Source organism: Pyxicephalus adspersus, chromosome 11 (assembly GCF_032062135.1).
Source record: "Pyxicephalus adspersus chromosome 11, UCB_Pads_2.0, whole genome shotgun sequence".
NCBI lineage: Eukaryota > Metazoa > Chordata > Amphibia > Anura > Pyxicephalidae > Pyxicephalus > Pyxicephalus adspersus.
Window position 1 is genome coordinate 58,862,746 of NC_092868.1, and position 19,017 is coordinate 58,881,762.

General features: G+C 40.3%; 1 protein-coding gene across 2 annotated transcripts in view; it reads right to left on the minus strand.

Moving 5' to 3' along the window:
* Positions 1-19,017, minus strand: part of KIRREL3 (kirre like nephrin family adhesion molecule 3) — a 587,585-nt gene that overhangs the window by 39,257 nt on the left and 529,311 nt on the right. For both annotated transcript variants that reach the window (XM_072425973.1, XM_072425974.1), the window contains exons 11-12: positions 9,723-9,823; positions 5,514-5,712 (exon numbers count right to left, since the gene is read on the minus strand). In XM_072425973.1, the coding sequence (XP_072282074.1) occupies positions 5,514-5,712; positions 9,723-9,823 (300 nt within the window). The remainder of the gene's footprint in view (positions 1-5,513; positions 5,713-9,722; positions 9,824-19,017) is intronic.

Consider the following 19,017-nt stretch of genomic DNA (forward strand, 5'->3'; position numbering starts at 1 on the left):
CTGCCTGCCCCAGCATTTAATAAAATCTGAGCTGGTTTGGAAGCCCTCCAACAATCGCACATCTTTAACCCCTCGCTGTGACTGTCAGCTGTGCCGGAGACGCCGCTGCCCACTTTGGATAAAGTTGGGGAAATGTAAGAGAGGCGTCTCCGGGGCTGACAATTCACGGTTTGTAATTAATTTCGACGCTGTGTGTTTGTGCTTTGCGTACTAGTCATGAATGCTAAATGAGAGATCAGAGCTGAGTTTCCATCCAGGCAGTGCACTAGGAGATACACTAGATCTTATTCATAATCCATTAACTGCAGCAGAAATCTGCAGAAGCAAACTGATTTTCCAATTTGCAATTTTCTCACAGGTTTGTCTTGTCCAGAATTTTTTCTATTTATAGTTAAATTCCAGGCAGATATTTTTTAAATGAATGAATGCGGCTTTGTATTTTTTAATACATCCTTGAAATGTATGTAGGGTCAGAGTAACAAAAAACCATACACAGTACTTCTCTGCGGGTCAAGGATAAATCATCATTTATCTCAAGGGTACCTGTAAGTAGCACTTAAACTTGCATTATCCGTCACTCTGTTACCCCTCTTGTGTCAATGCCTCTTTTCTAAGGTGCTCTGACCGTTGTTTGCAGACCTGCCATCATAATGAAAGATAACCAGTCCTGCATTTTAAAGGGGCACACTGAGGGCCCACCCACAGACCTGGAGCATCAGAGACAAGGTAAATACTGACTGTGATAGGTAAGGTAGTCAAAAATGCATTTTATGTATATTACCCAATAGTTTTTAAAAAGCCCTGATGTTCAACATTTAGACGTGTATTTATAAATTATTCCCCTTCCATTTTCACCTGGATTCATCTATTTCTTTGTTGTAGGAAATAGCATTACTGTTTTGGCTGCAGTGCTCTTTTGATAATTGGCCACTAGGTGGCAGAACGAGTCTTAGTTTTAATAGGAATTGAAAGGAGCCATGCATAGGGATTCACATGGCTGTGAAAGAAAATACAGACAAATTCACAGGTAATTATTTATAAATACACCCCTTCAAGCAATGTAAGTATCTCTGTTTGAGCTGGTATTAGGCCTTGGCTAGTGGAAAGGGAGAAAATAGCCGGACAAGAAGTCAGTCAGTTTTACTGCAGAGCAAGGAAAATGCTAATAAGAGGTGACTTGGGGAAGAACACATCAGTCTCCTGCTGATCTGCTCAATGTCCAGTCACAGCTTAGGGAAGGTCAAAACATTAGATTTGTCTGTACTACAGCATTGAAAAGTTAGATCTCCTGCCCTTCTTAACTAGGGTTTTGCTGCTGGAAGAAACCTGTTTTTAGTGTAAATTAAACATAAGGAATACAGGGTATTCATTGTGTCTGTTGATGTCATTTAGTCCACTAGGTGGCGATGATGCTTCAGTGTACACATGTCCATTGAATAGCACCGTACCAGGGTTCAATTATGAATTGATACAATGTTACAATGTTTGTGGCTAATTGAGACGGACAGCTGAAATTAGCTATATTCTTTGGAAATGTATACATGCATAGTGTTATCATCCTTTGGATTTTTTGAGATCGCCAGACACATTTTACAAGTCTGTAAAACACATTGTATTCTATACCATTTCTCTTGAGACTTGTTCCCATAATCACCCCAAACACCCTGGCAATTTTGGTCATAGTACTATGTTAGTACATATGGCTTTGCAATTAACTGGAATATTGGTTCCCATAAACATCAGTGCCATTTTGATAAAATACCGATCTATAACAAACTTGGTTTTAATCAAATCTGTGCCATTTCAGTTATCCCTACTCTGATAGAGGCAACCTCTCAATTGTGAAAGGGCTGTATCTACATTCCAGGGCAGAAAACAGATTCATTTTTGTGTTTCTGGCATGGGTTGGCTGCTTTGATTGGAGCCTTATCGCACAGCTGTAAATCTTCATGGTAGATTTCCATAAAATAAACCAACTACAACCTCTTCTCTCTGCTAAATGAAAATAGCTGCTTAAATTTTCTTTTTTCTCTGATTGTCAGCTGCAGAAGAGCTTCTGTGCTCTCTGCAAACTTGTCCAATCTTCCAGGTCTGTGTCAGATTTCACCTTGAAGGCACCTTACTCTTTCTACTACATTAGCCAGCCATAATAACCTTACAGACAATGTAATGAAGCCACAGTGATAAACTGTTGTAAATGTAATATGTTACAGCCCCCTCTGGCAGCGAAGCATTACACAAGTCAAACATCCAATACACTAAACTTCCTTAACAAATCGCCTTCATTTCCTCTCCTTGTGTATCAGCAGCAGTATTTGCAGGTGACAATGTTACAGCAAAGTTTAAACACTCCGGGACACGAGCGGCACTGACTTGAGACTGGCAAGGTCGCTCCTCTGAAGTCCTGTGAGCTACATAACCCTGAAATGTATTACAAATCTAGACAGCTCTGCTAACACAATATTGCAATGTATTAACACTTATATTGTACCTGTCTAATCCTTTAAATCTTCCTAACAGGGGTTCTTTACTGTCGACATTGTGACAGCTGATGGCTATTTTTTTTACAGCACCTTTTATTCGTATCAGGTCTTTAAAGAGCTGCTAAGCAAAACTTGCAAATTGGTTTATGTAAAAGAGGTTTTTCACAGCATTCCATGTTATGTAAAATTTTCAAATGGTCAGAATAGTTGGTATTTAAGATAGAAGTGTTATAGTGGGGTGAGGGGATATTTCCTAGTATAAGGTTGGCTTCCTGTCGAGTACTCCCAGAAAAACAATTCTAGTGACTGACAGTTTGATGCCTTGCTTTTGGCAGCTAGCATAGAATAACAAGCTGCACATGAAAGTTAATGTCAGATGGCCAAATTTCTGTGCAGATATGCAAATCCCAACAGTTTTTTTGTTTGTAGAGTCATAAAAAGCTATTACTCGGCTCTGCAAATCAGGTCTGCTGTGCACACTTTCCTTAATTATTGGACTTTAAGGCAAACCACATCATATTCAATCCCATGTCTGATCAACAAGGATTTCTGTTTGCTCATGCCCAGGATAGAGGTCTGTCTGGCTTTGACTTCTGTCTGGCTGTTGCTGCTTTGGATTATTCTTCTGCTTTGCTTGGACAGTGTTTGTACTCTGTTTGTGCTTATATTAATCATCTGCCTGCTGCCATTGTCAGTCATTGTTCTATCTACCTGCCTGGGCCTGTGTTTGTCTGCACCTGATTCATCCATCAGCCTGCTGACTCTGCTTCGCTCTGTTGTTATCTCTGAAAATCTGTCTGAGTACTAAAACTGCTCTGCATCAGTTCTTCCTGTTGTTGAGTATTGCTTCTGACAACAAAAGGTTCTAATACACACCCTGGCATGTGGCATGAGGCAATGGGCTATCCAGAGGTTCTGCTACTTTTCTTTGAATGAGCAAACTGGCTGGTTCACTTTAATCAGCTTCCACTCTAAACTTTTGATAGGTGTATGTCCATGACTGTACTCTGATATTATAGAACAACAAAGACTGATGTGAATGTTTGTATGCAGTTTTTCAACACTGTGGGATTTTGTATGCTTTTTATGTAGTACCATAACCATAAAAGGGAGAATCTGCTTGCTATAGACAAAATGGGAAGATATAGCAAGGATAACAAATACTGATTCAGAGACTTGTGTAAGCCCGCTTACTTAGTGAACTTATATTCAAGTGTCAACCTAATGATTTTCAAGAATAGATAAAAAAAGCCAGCTTGAACTTTGATCCTTCCATTTTAACAGAGATTACATGATCAAGCCTAGACATCTGGACTATAGGACCTGATTTATTAAACCTCTCCAAGGCCGGAAAGCATACACTTTTAGTAGTGAAGCTTAGTGATCCAGCAAACCTGGAATGATTTTCTTCTAATGCGTTTGCTATTTGTTAGCAAATGTTTTGAATCCTGGACCAGATCCGTTCCAGGTTTGCTGGATCACCCAGCTTCACTGATGAAAATGTATCCTCCCTGGCCTTGGAGAGCTTTAATAAATCAGGTCCTATAGGTTAGGCGGATGGATGAGAAGCACTACAGGAAGTCTGAAGCAATTTTTTACTTTGGATAAATAAGTCAATATTGTATCAAAATCATTAACATAGCTTTATGTTTACATGTGGAAACAGATCCACTGAAGACATGACTACCCTTTGAATTTTTTACTGCAGTCAAATCTTAAAGCTGTATAGAAACCTTTACATATTCTACTTAAACATAACAAAGACCCCCCCAAACTGTTAAATAACTTAATTTAGCTGACAGGCCAGTCATATCCTCCCCCTAGCCTGTTTCAAAGAAGAATAACCTAACATTTTCAACTGAAGTGCATTGTAAAATATTTTACAATGATTCAGGACAGACTCACACTGACCGGAAGTTTGAATAAATAAATAATGGAACAGCAGTATGTAAAAAACTAGCATGGGTACAGGAAAGAAGTACATGCCCCATATGGTCACAGGTTGAAGACACTGGACCATGGCAGCTAACTTTATGCCTAGACATAGGTGGACAACCCCCAAATATTTCCTGGTGTTTCCAGTGAAGAGTACTGGTAATACTACAGCCTACAAAAACATAACTGTTGATAATGTTCTTCCAAACTTGTTTTCTGTGTTAGCATGACTTCCCCTGCCCCTGTATACAAAGCCAGATACACAAAAAGTCCTGACCTCAACCCTACTAAACACATTTACAACAACATTGATTGTGAGTCTGCTCTTCCCTTGTATACATCAGTACTGAACCTGACAAATGCTGTTCTTGCTAAACTAGTACAAATTCAACTAGGCCTTCTTCAAAGTGGAAAGCCTTCCAAGAGGAATGGAGGCTATTATATCCCTATATAAATATGTATACATATAAAATAATAAATGAGTCTCACATGGGTGCGATGGTCAAGTGTCTATATATACACCTATACAGTATATGTACGCCTATACAGTGTATGTGTTTGCAGTTTGGCTGCCCATTCTCCTGTTTCTTCAGTTGTCATATTCTATGTATTAGCTTACAAGTGTTCTGTATTTCCTCTGTGCTAAATGCTGATCACTGCTCAAGATGAGGTAGATTTGGAGAGTAAAAAGGGGATTTATAGCACATCAAAAGATGCCCTTTACAACCAGAAAACGTCTATTTAAATCTTATCCCAGGTGACTACGATCAAAAGCATCAGTCACCGTTTAACATGAGGTGGATATTAAAACCCTTGAATTTCTTATCAGTGACTTATACACCATAACAGAAAGGGGAATTACAAAGGAAAAAGAGGAAACTACTCAACAGGGAGATGGATGAAAAAAGGCTTCATGACAGACTCAGACTATATTACTTTTTAGGACGTACTTATCAGATATAGTTAGAAAAGTATATATTTATATATATTTAAAAGTCTGGCTGGGCTGTTTACCATATTATTTATACCAGGATCAGCAAAGACACCCTAAAAATTCAGACGTCATCATTTACATATACATAAAATGCTCCCCACCTTGTTCTTTGAGTCTGATAATCTCCGTGTCTGAGCCGAAGCTGTTCCAGGCTGTGCAGTTGTATATGGTTTGGAAATCGGCCCGCACGATGTTGCTGATGGTCAGGGTCGAGATGACACCTTCGTCTGTGCTGACTGTTTCCACTGTGTATCGACCTGACGTCCCTGATTCCAGGACATTCTCCTTCCAGGACCAGGCCTAGTATAAGGAGAAAGCACACATGGACTTGATGAAAACCTAAACTAGGCCAAGGCATTAGCCTGATGGACAAATATATTTTAATCATATTGGGACCAGTGTGCCTAAAGTTGCATCTTGGTGAGTGCTTGTCTTTTCCTGTTTTTCCAAGCTGGAACACCTCGAACATCTCTACTAGGAACTGCACAGCTAACTAATTGTATATTACAGGATCTTACTAACCCTGAACACAGCCATTTACATTTAATCCATAAAATGACTACTTTTCAAGCTACGTTTGAATTTAAACTTGCAAGTCAATAACAAAAGCAATTTAATTTAGTCACACTTGCAAGTAAAAGTGACTCAACTAGCTAATAGTCACAAAAACTGAGGAATTATTAAAGGGCTTTATTATTCTCCTTTCAGGTATTCTATTTAGTGTAAAACACTCTTCTAAAAAGAAGTATCTCAAAAGGCAGCACGGTGACTAAGTGGTTAGCAGGGCTGGGTCCCAGTTTAGGATCTCGGTAAGGAATGGATTTGCATGGAGTTTGTGTGGGTTTCATTCGGGTACTCCTCTTTCCTTCCACATTCCAAAAACATGGCGTTAGGTTAATTGGATTCCCCCCAAAAATGACCTTAGGCTGTAATAAAGACATATAACTGAGGTAGGGACATTATATTTTGAGCCCTTTTGAGGTACAGCTAGTGACATGACTATGGACTTTGTACAGCGCTGCGTAATATGTCAGTGCTATATAAATGCTGTGTAATAATATTAATAGGTACATACCAAGAGCCCAAATCATTAAGCCATCCTCCAACCTCTCACTCCCCTTTTGGGTTTCAGGTCTGATGCTAGGTCTCTCAATACTACTCTCTGCCACAGGTTTTTTAACAATGCTTTAATAAGACAAGATACACTGACTCATAAGGTCCGATAGGAAATTACTTTAAAGGGTTTAGTGAAATACGCCATTTTTGACAATGGTGATGTCCTCTCTAATCCAGTAAAAAGTTTTCCATCACTTCTTGTCCTGACAAGGTTTCACCTCATCCTGATTTATCCAAATTTAGAAAACACTTAATTTCCACTTAAAGTCAAATAAAATCTCTGTGGGTAAGATTAGATTGCCACCATGTGAACTTCATTACCAGAAAACCAATATTCTGATAGATAAGTTTAGGTGTCCACCATCTAGAGTGTGATCTGAATTGAATGGACTGTAAAGTAACCAAATCAAAAATGGCCATGGCTGGGCCAAGGCCAAATTAAGCAGTGCCAGCATGCATTGGTTTAGTTAAAAAAAAAGTTCTGTGACTAATATCCCTACCCTAAAACAGATACATTGTTTTAATTAGGCCTCCAGCCTTTATGTGATAACTATGTTTTAGTAACCTTAGTAATCATATTGTTAAGAATGACAGTGTTTGGGCCCCCAGTCATCATTGTGAATCTGAGCTTCTAGTAACATCTGGGACTGAGAGCCACCAGCGGCGTAAAATCTCAACCAGAAATATGTTTCCCAACCTATCCTCAGCATATACTATGGGGCTGGGGAACATTTACATACAGATTGTGGACACATAACCACACAAGCCATTATGAATTTTATTGTTATCAGCCATATATGATTTTTTCTTCTTGTTACAAAAATGAGTGAGATCATTAGCCTGCTTCTTCGCCTTTCCGTGCCCAGTCACAAACTGGAAGAGGGACAAGACCTGGAAGTGTTACTTAACTTCAGCAGAGGAAAAATAGGTCACCTCCCATACCAGACTGGGCTGTGCTATGTAGCAGAGCTGTGTAAATCTCCAAACTAGATGGACAGAAATACAGGTTCAACAAGTCCTTTTTTTATGTATTTAATCGGTCTTTAGCTGTGTGCATGGAGGCCAGTCCTAAAAATCAGGAACTTTTTACAGAATAAACCCTCAAGCCTTTCACAGAGACCCAAAATCAGTGAGATTGAAAGATTAGGTAAAATCTATATTTTAATCTTAGTGTTTGTCTGTGACTGACGGTGACAAATAATTATGTCTACCTGTCCACCTCCACTACACAATGACTTATCTTCGGTTACCAAACCATTCTCTCCCCCTCCCTTACATTCACTGAATTTGTGGCACACTGTGACCACCAGAATTATAAATGCCCTGAAGGTTCCCGTCTGGTTCTGTACATAATGTAATTACTTCTCATGTTATCATTATCTGTATTAATCAGTTCATAAGAGTCTGTACGTCTAGAGGCAAAGCACACACACGGCTCTGCCAGTTCCTGTGGCTTCTTTGTGTGTAGGTGGGAGGAGGAAGTAGTAAAAATAGCTTACACAAAGAACTTTCTCCCCCTCAGCTATCTGCCAGCCTGCAGGCTCTGAAATTGATAGAAAGAAGATCAAAGATGTCCTGGTTTTATTTTGGGAATGTGCGCAAAACACTGCAGATGCTGCAATGTTGATGGGAAGACAAACTCACAAGAAGTGTTGGAGAGTGTGCTTTGTGTATAGGAGGTATGAGAATGTAGCCAGGCGTCAATAGTAGAAGTTCGGCAAGTAGTAGGTGGCAAAATTATTCCCATAAAGCAATACTTTTCTTTTTCGGGAAAGAGGAAGGCTTAGAACCATCTTTTTTAGATTACTTTTTAAGGGGCATAGCGATCAGTTCCCTACATTGAAGGCCTAGGGATAGAAATAGGGATGGGAATGCAGGGTGCAGCAACACCACTAATTAAGGCAACAGGTTTATCTCTGTCACTCATCACCAAGCCTTGAGTGGTAGCTGCACCCCTAAAGGAAGTAGATTTGCTGAGGTGGGCGATGTAAGATTGGTAAAGAAGTGAGTGGTGTTCATAGGTAACAAGTGTAGGGATACAGGTGTGAGCAGTGAATAGCGGAACAGTGAAAGAGGGGTCCAAAGATGAAAGATACAGAGACAATCAGTTCAAGAGGGGTGCAGAGGTAAGTGTTGCAGAGCTATGCAGTGGAGGATGGAGTGCAAAGTTGAGTGGTGCAAGGCAGGGTGCACATATGAGTGGTGCAAATGTTAGCATCATATTTGACGGGAGCAGGGTGCAAAGGTTAGAGCATTAAAGGCTGCGTTGAAGTGAGTGGGGCAGGTGGGGAGTATAAATGATTGGTGAAGGGGTGAAAATAAAAGCAGTGGATGACAGGTGAGAGGTAGACAGGTGTGCGGCGATGTATATTACCTGCTATTTCCTCACTCAGTGGTCTGTGTGCTAGTGTAGTGTGTGTTATTCATCAATCAGCGCAAGGCATTTTCAGTTTGGTTTGATTAGCCACATGAAGTCATTATTACTGCAAGCTTTTAGGTCACCATTCCTAAAGCTTTTTAAAGCCTGAAAAAGTGGAAATAGGGGGTCCCGAAAGCTTCAGTACCTTAAGTTAGCCAATAAAAGATATTATCAGTGCTGACATGATATCTGATCAGGACTACAACTGGAATTCATTATTACCCCTGCAGCTGATGGACAAGTAAAAAACAACAACCACAGAAAAGCCCTTTCTGGCTCTTTTGGCAAGGATAGTGATGGAGCGATGGAGGAGAACCTATGCTGTTGAACACTATCATCCATTATGAATTTTTTTTCTTTAAAGAAAAAAACTTGCATTAATGTCTCATCAGTCTCTGACAATGTTGTTGTTTGCTTTTCTCATATGTCCTCAAACACCGTACCAGCATTGCAGAGTAAGCCAGAAAGATAAATGCGTGTCAGTGCCGTCAGACTTTGCAGGCAATGTTCACCATGCCATGACAAAACAAGTGAATTGAATCGTAGGACAAATTGTCTAAAGCCACCATTAATGTGTGCCGGAGGCTCTGATTAATAGAGATTCTAGAAAAAAAAAATGTATGAGCCGAAATGTGAGCAGCCGATTGGCCGGATGTCAGCGTTCAGTTTATAGCTGGAATTTCTTTGCTGTTGGCAACCCCATTGCTTTTCTGTTACTGCACATTTGCAGAATATGTATTTCTGCAGAAAACAAATAGTTATTCTTTATACTTACTATCCTATCCGGGGGAGGAGTGCTGCGAATGAAACACTTGATTTGTCCCTTCTCTCCATGCAGGGCATGTTGTGTCTGAGTGCTGGAGATGATAGGAGGACCTGCCAGACAGAAGGGATCTGTTATTCCTCACATCACCTAGGCATAGTACACAATAAGTGCTTTCACAGAACATACAAACTATTATCGTCATTTACTTCTTCCACATGAGTAACAATCAACAAATGTAATCCAAGTCATATATTTATCTTTACGTTTTTATATTATTATCAGCGCGAGATGTTTTTCACCATTGCAAGGGAGCTTCAAATTCACAGAGAACAGACATACAAGCTGCTTTTTTAATATTTCTTTCTTAAAGTGTTTTGTTACATCTGGTGCATTAAGAGGAAAAAAAGACCTACAGATCCTGCCAGAAATCTTGTCATCTGATGACCTTCTGTTCTGTCTGTCCTTGCTGGCTGGTATCATTCATAGTGTTTCCACCTAACTCTAGGGTATATATAACAACTTGTAGCTCTATCATAGGGTTACAATGTTATTCCTCCAAACATACAGTACAGTGAGTAAGTCACCCTAATACTTCCTAATGGGCAGAATGGTGGCTCAGTGGTTAGCACTCCAGCCTTTGCAGCGCTGGGTCTCAGATTTGAATCTCGGCCAGGACACCATCTGCATGGAGTTTGCAGGTTCTCCCCGTGTAGGTTTCTTCCGGGTACTCCAGTTTCCTCCCACATTCAAAAACATGCAGTTAGGTTAATTGGCTTCCCCCAAATTGACCTTTGTTTGTGTTAATGACATATGACTATGGTAGGGACATTAGATTGTGAGCTCCTTTAAGGGACAGCTAGTGATATGACTTAATATGTCAGCGCTATATAAATACTGTATGATAGTAATAGGTACAAATTAGAATCTCATACCAAGTGCCCAAATCATAAAGCCATCCTCCAACCTCTCATTTCTTCTTTGGGTTTCAGGCCTGATGCTAGGCCTTCCAATGCACCCCTGTAATGTCTGTGGCCCTTTGCAGATGATATCACCTCTCCTCCTATCCTTGTGACTGTTGAAGCTCAACATTTTACAGCGGTCACAAAGCAGGAATTGGCGATAAAGCATCAGTGGGGACTGCTTTTCTCATGACAACCTTTAAAGATGTGCCTGCACCTTGCTAGGGCTAGATATCCTCCCATTTCCTGTTGTTTTGGGCAGTACGGTGGCTCAGAGGTAAGTGCTCTGGCCTTTGCAGTTCTGGGTTTCAGGTTCGAATCTTGTCCAGGACACTATCTGCATGGAGTTTGCAGGTTCTCCCAAAAACTAAATAGCTTACCCCCAAAATTGACCTTGGACTGTATTAAAAAAACATATGGTTGTGGTAGGGACATTACATTGTGAGCCCCTTTGAGGGACAGCTAGTGACATGAGTACAGCGCTGTGTAATATGTTGGCTGTTGTATAAATCCTGTTTAATAATAATGAGTATGGAGCTTGTACAGCGCTGCATAATGAGATGGTACTATAATAATAACAGGAAGTGGGGGTAAATTTTCCCAACAAGGACACAGACAGCAGCAAGAACCTCACAGTGTTGCAATGATGGATTTTGGTGCCCATTGTGGATGTGTAAATCAGAAACAGAGCGACACTTTTCAATCATTGTGATGAACCACTCGCATGTCCATTTCCCTTACTCATCTGTCCAGCACAAGCAGGGGGAAGGGATCTCTCCAGGGAGTTCTGATAGTAGACATCTCTACAACTTCAATTAACAAGACCATTCAGTTAAAACACGGAAACCATTTTTTTCCAACATTCCTTGGAAGATCTCATTAGAAGGGTCTGTGAATGTAGAATAAGGTTACCCTTAATTAAAAACTCCTTGCTGTGGTTTGATTCAGTTCAAATGTTGCGAGTTTTGTCTTATTAATGTTGGAGCGCCTTAAACTTAGATTATTCCAATATTTTATTCCAGCAAACATACAGCAGAATCGCTGCATCTTTCATTTACAAATCCCCAGGGCAGGAGAGGCAGGGAAATAACAATAAAAGTAATAAGAAAACACACAAACACCAGCCAGCTGCATCTGTCTCTCATCAGCAGGCTGAGCTAAAGAAAGCGTGGAAATTAAGTCATAAAATCCCAGGAAACCTCAGCGATTTGGTACAAGCTCACAGAAAGAAAAATGGGACAGTGGGAGGCATCAGCTAGTGGTGCAGAACACTATCCAGGTACAGACAGCAGGGGGAGCTGTGTCTCCAGGCACTCTCATCCCAGACCCTGGCTTGCATTTAGCTCTACCCAGAATATTCCTCATTGTTCTATGCCTGGCAATGCAAGGCTCTCAAGGGCCCCTCTTTAGCATCCTTATGCAGTATGTAGATACAGGAGGCTCTTATTATACGGATGTAATACATCTTAATTCATTTTATTCCTTATTTCACCTCGCTACTGAAGAGACAGTCTCTGCGGGCTCTGGGTTTATCTTTCGCTTCTCCTGGATCTGCCACCTGTTCCTGGAGGAGGCAATGCATGACTTATATTCAAGTGGAGACTGAGTTTATCTCTGGGCACTAAGGATTATTTTCTATAACACTGTATACCCACTACATATACACTCCACCCTTCACCACACAGCACGATTCAATTAATTGCTAACATTGTATTGGCTTTTGCATAATGTATATGGTATTTATGCATGAGCAAACCAACTGTGTCTACTAAGCACCTATTCACATTTGGATTACTACTGGAGAGCTCTGAATATCATTCTATTTACATTTGCTGTTTACCTCCAGAATTTCTTGGAACATTTAAACATGTCCCCAACCTTTTATATAAAACCTAAAACTTAACCTTTCGCCATCGTTAAATTACCCCTAAATCAAAAACCTAACCCTTAACACCAAATTAAAAGAAATGTGAAATATAGTGTTTGCTTTATATACTTTTATAAAAGTGTATTACATATTTATATACATAACCCATATTCTGTTTTTCAGCATAATTGGCAGCAACTCTCACCATGTACTGTTTTCCAAAGCAAATCATTTAATTGCAGATTTATATATATACAGTTAGGTCCAATGGACAGAGACTTTTTTCTAATTTTGGTTCTGTACATTACCACAATTAATTTTAAATAACACAACTCAGATGTAGTTGAACTGCAGACTTTCAGCTTTAATTCAGTGGGTTGAACAAAAAGATTTCATAAAGTGAAGAACTAAAGCCTTTATTACACAATCACTTCATTTCAGGGACTCAAAAGTAATTGGACAAATTAAAAAGTTGAAAATAAAATGTTCATTTCTAATACTTGGCTGAAAACCTTTTGCTGGCAATGACAGCCTGTAGTCTTGAACTCATGGACATCACCAGATGCCGGGGTTCCTCCTTTTTAATGCTCTGCCAGGCCTTTACTGCAGCGGCTTTCAGTTGCTGTTTGTTTGTGGCCTTTCTGTCCGAAGTTTAGTCTCCAACAAGTGAAATGCTCAATCGGGATCAGATCAGGTGACTTGGCCATTCCAGAATATTCCACTTCTTTGCTTTAATAAACTCCTGGGTTGCTTTGGCTGTATGTTTTGGGTCATTGTCCATCTGTATTATGAAACGCCTCCCAATCAATGTGACTGCATTTAGTTGTATTTGAGCAGACAGTATGTCTCTGAACACCTCAGAATTCATTCGGCTGCTTCTGTGTCACATCATAGATAAACACTAGTGTCCCAGTGCCATGGCAGCCATGCACACCCAAGCCATCACACTGCCTCCGCCATGTTTTACAAATGATTTGGTATGATCATGAGCTGTTCCACGCCTTCTCCATACTTTTTTCTTGCCATCATTCTGGTAAAGGTTGATCTCATCTGTCCATAGAATGTTTTTCCAGAACTGTGCCGGCTTTTTTAGATGTTTTGAAGCAAAGTCCAATCTAGGCTTTCTATTCTTGAGGCTTATGAGTGTCTTGCACCTTGCAGTGCTCCCTCTGTATTACTTTCATGCAGTCTTCTCTTTATGGTAGACTTGGATATCGATACGCCTACTTCCTGGAGAGTGTTGTCACTTGGTTGGCTGTTGTGAAGGGGTTTCACCATGGAAATGATTCTGCCATCATCCACCACTGTTGTCTTCCATGGACGTCCAGGTCTTTTGGCGTTGCTGAGTTCCCCAGTGCTTTGTTTCTTTCTCATGATGAACCAAACTGTAGATTTTGCCACTCCTAATATTGTAGCAATTTCTAGGATGTTTTTTTTCTGCTTGTTTCACCTGCATGGAGAGCTCCGCATATTGTCACAGCAAAATCTTCCACATACAAGCACCCCCCCAAATCAACTCCAGGCCTTTTATCTGCTTAATTGATAATTACATAACAAAGGAATTGCCCACACCAGGCCATGAAATAGACTTTGAGTCAATTGTCTAATTACTTTTGAGCCCCTGAAATGAAGTGATTGTATAAAGAAAAGGCTTTAGTTCCTCACATTTTTATGCAATCTTTTTGTTCAACCCACTGAATTAAAGCTGAAAGTCTGTAGTTCAACTGCATCGGAGTTGTTTCATTTAAAATGAATTGTGATAATGTACAGAACCAAAATTAGAAAAAAAGTTGTCTCTGTCCAAATATTTAAGGACCCACCTGCATATACCATTTGCATTCAGCAGGTGGAATTGTCTCATAGATAAATGCTGTACTAATAATAAACCTGAACAGCAGTGGCACCCCACAAGCTGCATAGGTTTTACATTTAGTGAATTTGCAAGGTGTCAAGGCAACTTTTTTTTAATATTTGAATAGAAATCCTTTGTAAACCGAATGTCATAAGATTACACAGTAATAAATGTTTACAGGTAGTTGAAGCAGAGTTACAGCAATAATCTCGCTCTTTAGTCTCTTAACTAGTCTAGCTGCCTATATAGTTAGCGTGCCTCATCCATGTAACAGGCACAATATCTTCTTCTTAGTACAGTATCCATGTTAGCAGCCATTATGTACGGTAAGGTCACATCCCCTTCAGTATGAGAGATGTACATTCAGGAAAAGGGATGCTGACTCAGTTTATTTGTCATGAAGAATATTCCTGGTTTGTTTGTTTGTTTAGCAAGTAAAAGCTTATCTCCTTCTCTCTATACAAAAGAAACATTCTCCTCACAGTAGGGAACCAATTCTGTCACACTTCTGTATGGCTCAGGCTTCCTGCGAAACTAAAACCTATTTAAGTATTTCATTTTTTTTTTCAGGCGTCAGTTTCTAAAAGTAATAATGGCTTTGCAAATTTAAAAAAAGCAGAAAAATATATTAATAATAAAAAAAAATATCATAAAAAAGAAATTAATTTGACAAAACCAATTAAAACTTATCTTAAGTCTTCAGTGCCAAAACCACATAATGCCAACAATGCCAAAATCATCCTTGATTTTTCAGCTTATCTGTTTATCTTCTTAGAGATACCAGCTTAGTACACTAAAGATGCCTATATTACTATAAAAGTATAGTATATATTATTAAATACTAAAAAGAACCCTGATAACCTGAAAGGAAAGGACAGGGAGCCTTTGGTCCGGGCCCATGCACAACCAACTAGCTGTTTCATAAGGGGCAAGCTTCTGTGGGATGAAAAAATGTCCACTGAAATATTGGTGCCATGGTTTGTTATTGAGTGGTAGGCATGGTGGAAGATGGAAGTACCTGAAGGGTATAGTTTTTTGAGACACAGCTTTCCTATCATCTAGCATGGACTTCTTTTGTGGCTCTGAAGGAGCTATGAAGCAGTCAATGCTGGAAGACTTTGCTCTGCCACGGGTGCTACTTACCTGTGAGAGTGGGGGTCACATAGCTATATAATACCCAGAACATCTAACTGGATTTTGCACTTTGTATTTTCTGGCTTGGGGGAAAATGCTCCCCTGCCTTTCAATTTGGTCCACCCGTGTGCCCCTACTATACTGACGCAAGCCAATCAATATTGAGCTGGGACAATATTAATGGCATATTACCAATACCAACCCAGGATTGAAGGCCATCTTGTTCCTCTGTGCCACCAATGTTCATAAGGAGGTGTAAGTGTGTGTGCTGTAGGGGTCTCTGCAACTTACCACCCATTTTATGTTGGTTTCTCCTCACCCTGGTTAACAGATCTTTGAAAACAATATGTGACAGGTGGCCAACGAAGACCCAGGGTTTCATCCAGGATGATAGGTACATTTTCGGCAATAAATGGCTTACCCGAAAAGCTGGCGTACGTCCAGCACCACTCTCACTGTCAGAGTCAGCCTGCTCTCGTAAAGATATCTGCTGTTTTAGTGCATCTAATCGTTGTTGGTAGCTTGTAGTCTCTGCTTGTATTTCTAACAATTCCTTGTGGTGGGCCTCCGCTTGTTCCAGCACATGCCGCTGGGTTTCCAGACCTAGCAGTAATTGTTGGTTAGTAAGTCTTTGCTCCGCATTGGCCTGCTGTTGGTTGGCATTGGCCAAAACCAGCTGTTTTAGTATCTCCTCCATGGTGGCCTTCCAAACACCCTCTTAGAAAGCTGCCTGCATCCTCCACCTTATGGGAGATCACCCAAAGCAACAGGGGGTGTTTCAAACAGAAAACAGGGCCAGCAGGTTAAAAGTGCATCAAGGGTTTTATTCACTAATACTATTTTCACAAACAGCAAATAGCAAAATAAAGCCTGGCCACTTTGCCTCTAACTCACTGTTAGATCCCTTTATTAACAATCCAGCCCGACCTAGGTCTGTGTAGGACTCTAAGGCCCTAACCATACAGCTTTTTCCAAATATAGTCTGTGTCTTTACCAACCGTGCCCCTTGGACCACCTCACCAGCCAAGAACAGTGACCCAGGTAAGAGCAGGCTAAGAGTTTATATCCCCAGCCTAATTTCCAGGAGGGGTTTCCGCTGGGACAATTACACTTGGATCATCCCCAGGCCTCTTTAGCTCCCCCACCTGGCCAAGAAGCTCATTGTCATTGAGCCTAATATTTCAGCACCCCCTTCAGGTCAAAAGGAAAACCGTTCGATTACGCAGAAAACTTCTCTGCATATAACCTGTATCTGGGGCAAATGTACCTATCATCCTGGATGAAACACTAGGTCTTTGTTTGCAAGCTGTTACAAATAAAATGTGCATCTGAACCCTAAAGTGATAAGGTGGTGCACTATGGCTATATATATAAAACCTTTAGCCCTGCAGCTTGATGGCCCTGCTTTTCCAGGTTATTGTATTCCTTCATCACTGAATTCAGTTGGTGATGTTGATTGTTCGGTGACCCCTGGGCTTTATTACTTTAATGTGAAGATTGTTGGTTGGAAGTGTCACAAGTACACACACAGCTTCATTGTATGCCATTGCCACAGTAATGTCTCCTTGTCATTGAGATGACGGGCTGGCGGCTCTGGGGTCAGCTGTACATTGTGGTGCAGATGATGTCCTTTGTGTGCTGTATAGATCACGCCAGTGTTTACTGTAATGGCAGATAAAGGTTTTATGGATTTTCCTTCCCCTTGTTACCGTGTCACCTTGTTCCTCGATTGTCACATCTCTTAGCAATGTGGGTCTATTGCCGTATAACCCTGTACTGACTTCTTCACCTCCGTTCTTACTTCTGGGCCAGTGTGCCGTCCATTTTATCTCAACGGCTGCAAGAGCTCTTAGTATTTTATTAGCTAACAGGGAGCTGTTATGGTGATTTCCCAGAATGCATTGCTCCTTCTATTTAACATAGAGTCACTTTGTACCGCAGAAGCAGCAAAGTTGTCATTAAGTTTTCAGCAGCCTGGGTTCACAGGATACATTTATCACAAGTTCATGTCCGAGAAGAGAACAAAGTGCTTGTATATATTACTTCATAGGAGCTGATTTAAGGCTGCCGTAGAATTAAGTATGAACCGACCATCGACAACAAATTGAATTAGGCAAATGTGCCCTAAACACTAATGGTTGCCCTATAGTATATAAAATATAATATACACATATGCATTTACAGGTTTTTACAATCATATGGGGTCTTTCTTATATGTGATCCTGAATGAGAAATGCATTTTTTTTGATAACGATGCAAAGAACAATAATGTGCAATAATCCACAGCAACCAGAACCCAGATCAACTTGCAACACTTTGATATCACCAGTAATGACTGCAGCGGTTGCTATGGGTTACTGGGCATCATTGCTTTTTGCACAAGGCTATTAAATCTCTCAGTGTTATTGCTGCCCTTTAGGGCAGGTCTGTTCTATTTCTGTGGAAGGTCACTCAGGAGAGCAAGCTTATATTATTATTACACAGTATTTATATAGCACCATCATATTACGCAGCGCTGTACAAAGTCCATAGTTGTGTCACTAAATGTCAAAGGAGCTCACAATCTAATGTCCCTACCATATGCATATGTCATTATTGTAGTCTAAGATCAGTTTTTAGGGGGAAGCCAATCAACCTCATTGCATGTTTTTGGGATGTGGGAGGAAACCAGAGTACCCAGAAGAAACCCACACAGACACGGGGAGAACCTGCAAGCTCCATACAGATAATTTCCTGACTGGGAATCAAACTAGGGACCCAGCGCTGACAAAGGCCGGAGTGCTAACCCCTGAGCCACTATGCTGTCCTATATTCAGCAGCCTTTATATCTACACTCCTTATATTGTGCTCATGTGCTATTGTTGGGAGCCCTGTGGGATGAAACTGTCTTTGGTGGGATATAGAAATCTGTTATAATTACATTACCAAAAAACTCCACTTGTGCACTGTACCATTACAATATAGCGTGCTGAAGGCCATTTGTCAATCAGGGACTCAACTATGGAGGGCTGTGTGTATTGTGGTAAAGAGAAGGAACATTGAACTTCTGAGTGAATTAGTGGTTCTTTTTAGCTGCATCCTAATATTATGTTTGGGTTTATTGGCAGCTCTCCTGTATAAATAAATACTTTTAAAATAATACAGAAGGGGTAAAGTTTCAATTCACTGGTAAGTGGCCAGAAAAGACTCCAGTTGTCATTGTCCCCAACAAACTTAGTTAGTGCTTTTTAGGGCTGGAAATTTGGTAACTGCAAAATATTTAGCCAAGGACTAAAACGCATTTTTTCCAGCCAGCACTGATCCCTTTTTGTTATATCAGTTTCTGGGTTTGAATATCTGTCATGCTCTTTTTCTGCAGTTTGCATTAGGACAAATTGATCATAAACATATAGTATGTTCTGGTTTACACATCTTCTTGGAATATTTCCTTTTACCAGCCTCTTTTGTGAGCTGAATTTGCTCAATAAATATATTGTTGACCTACACACGTGT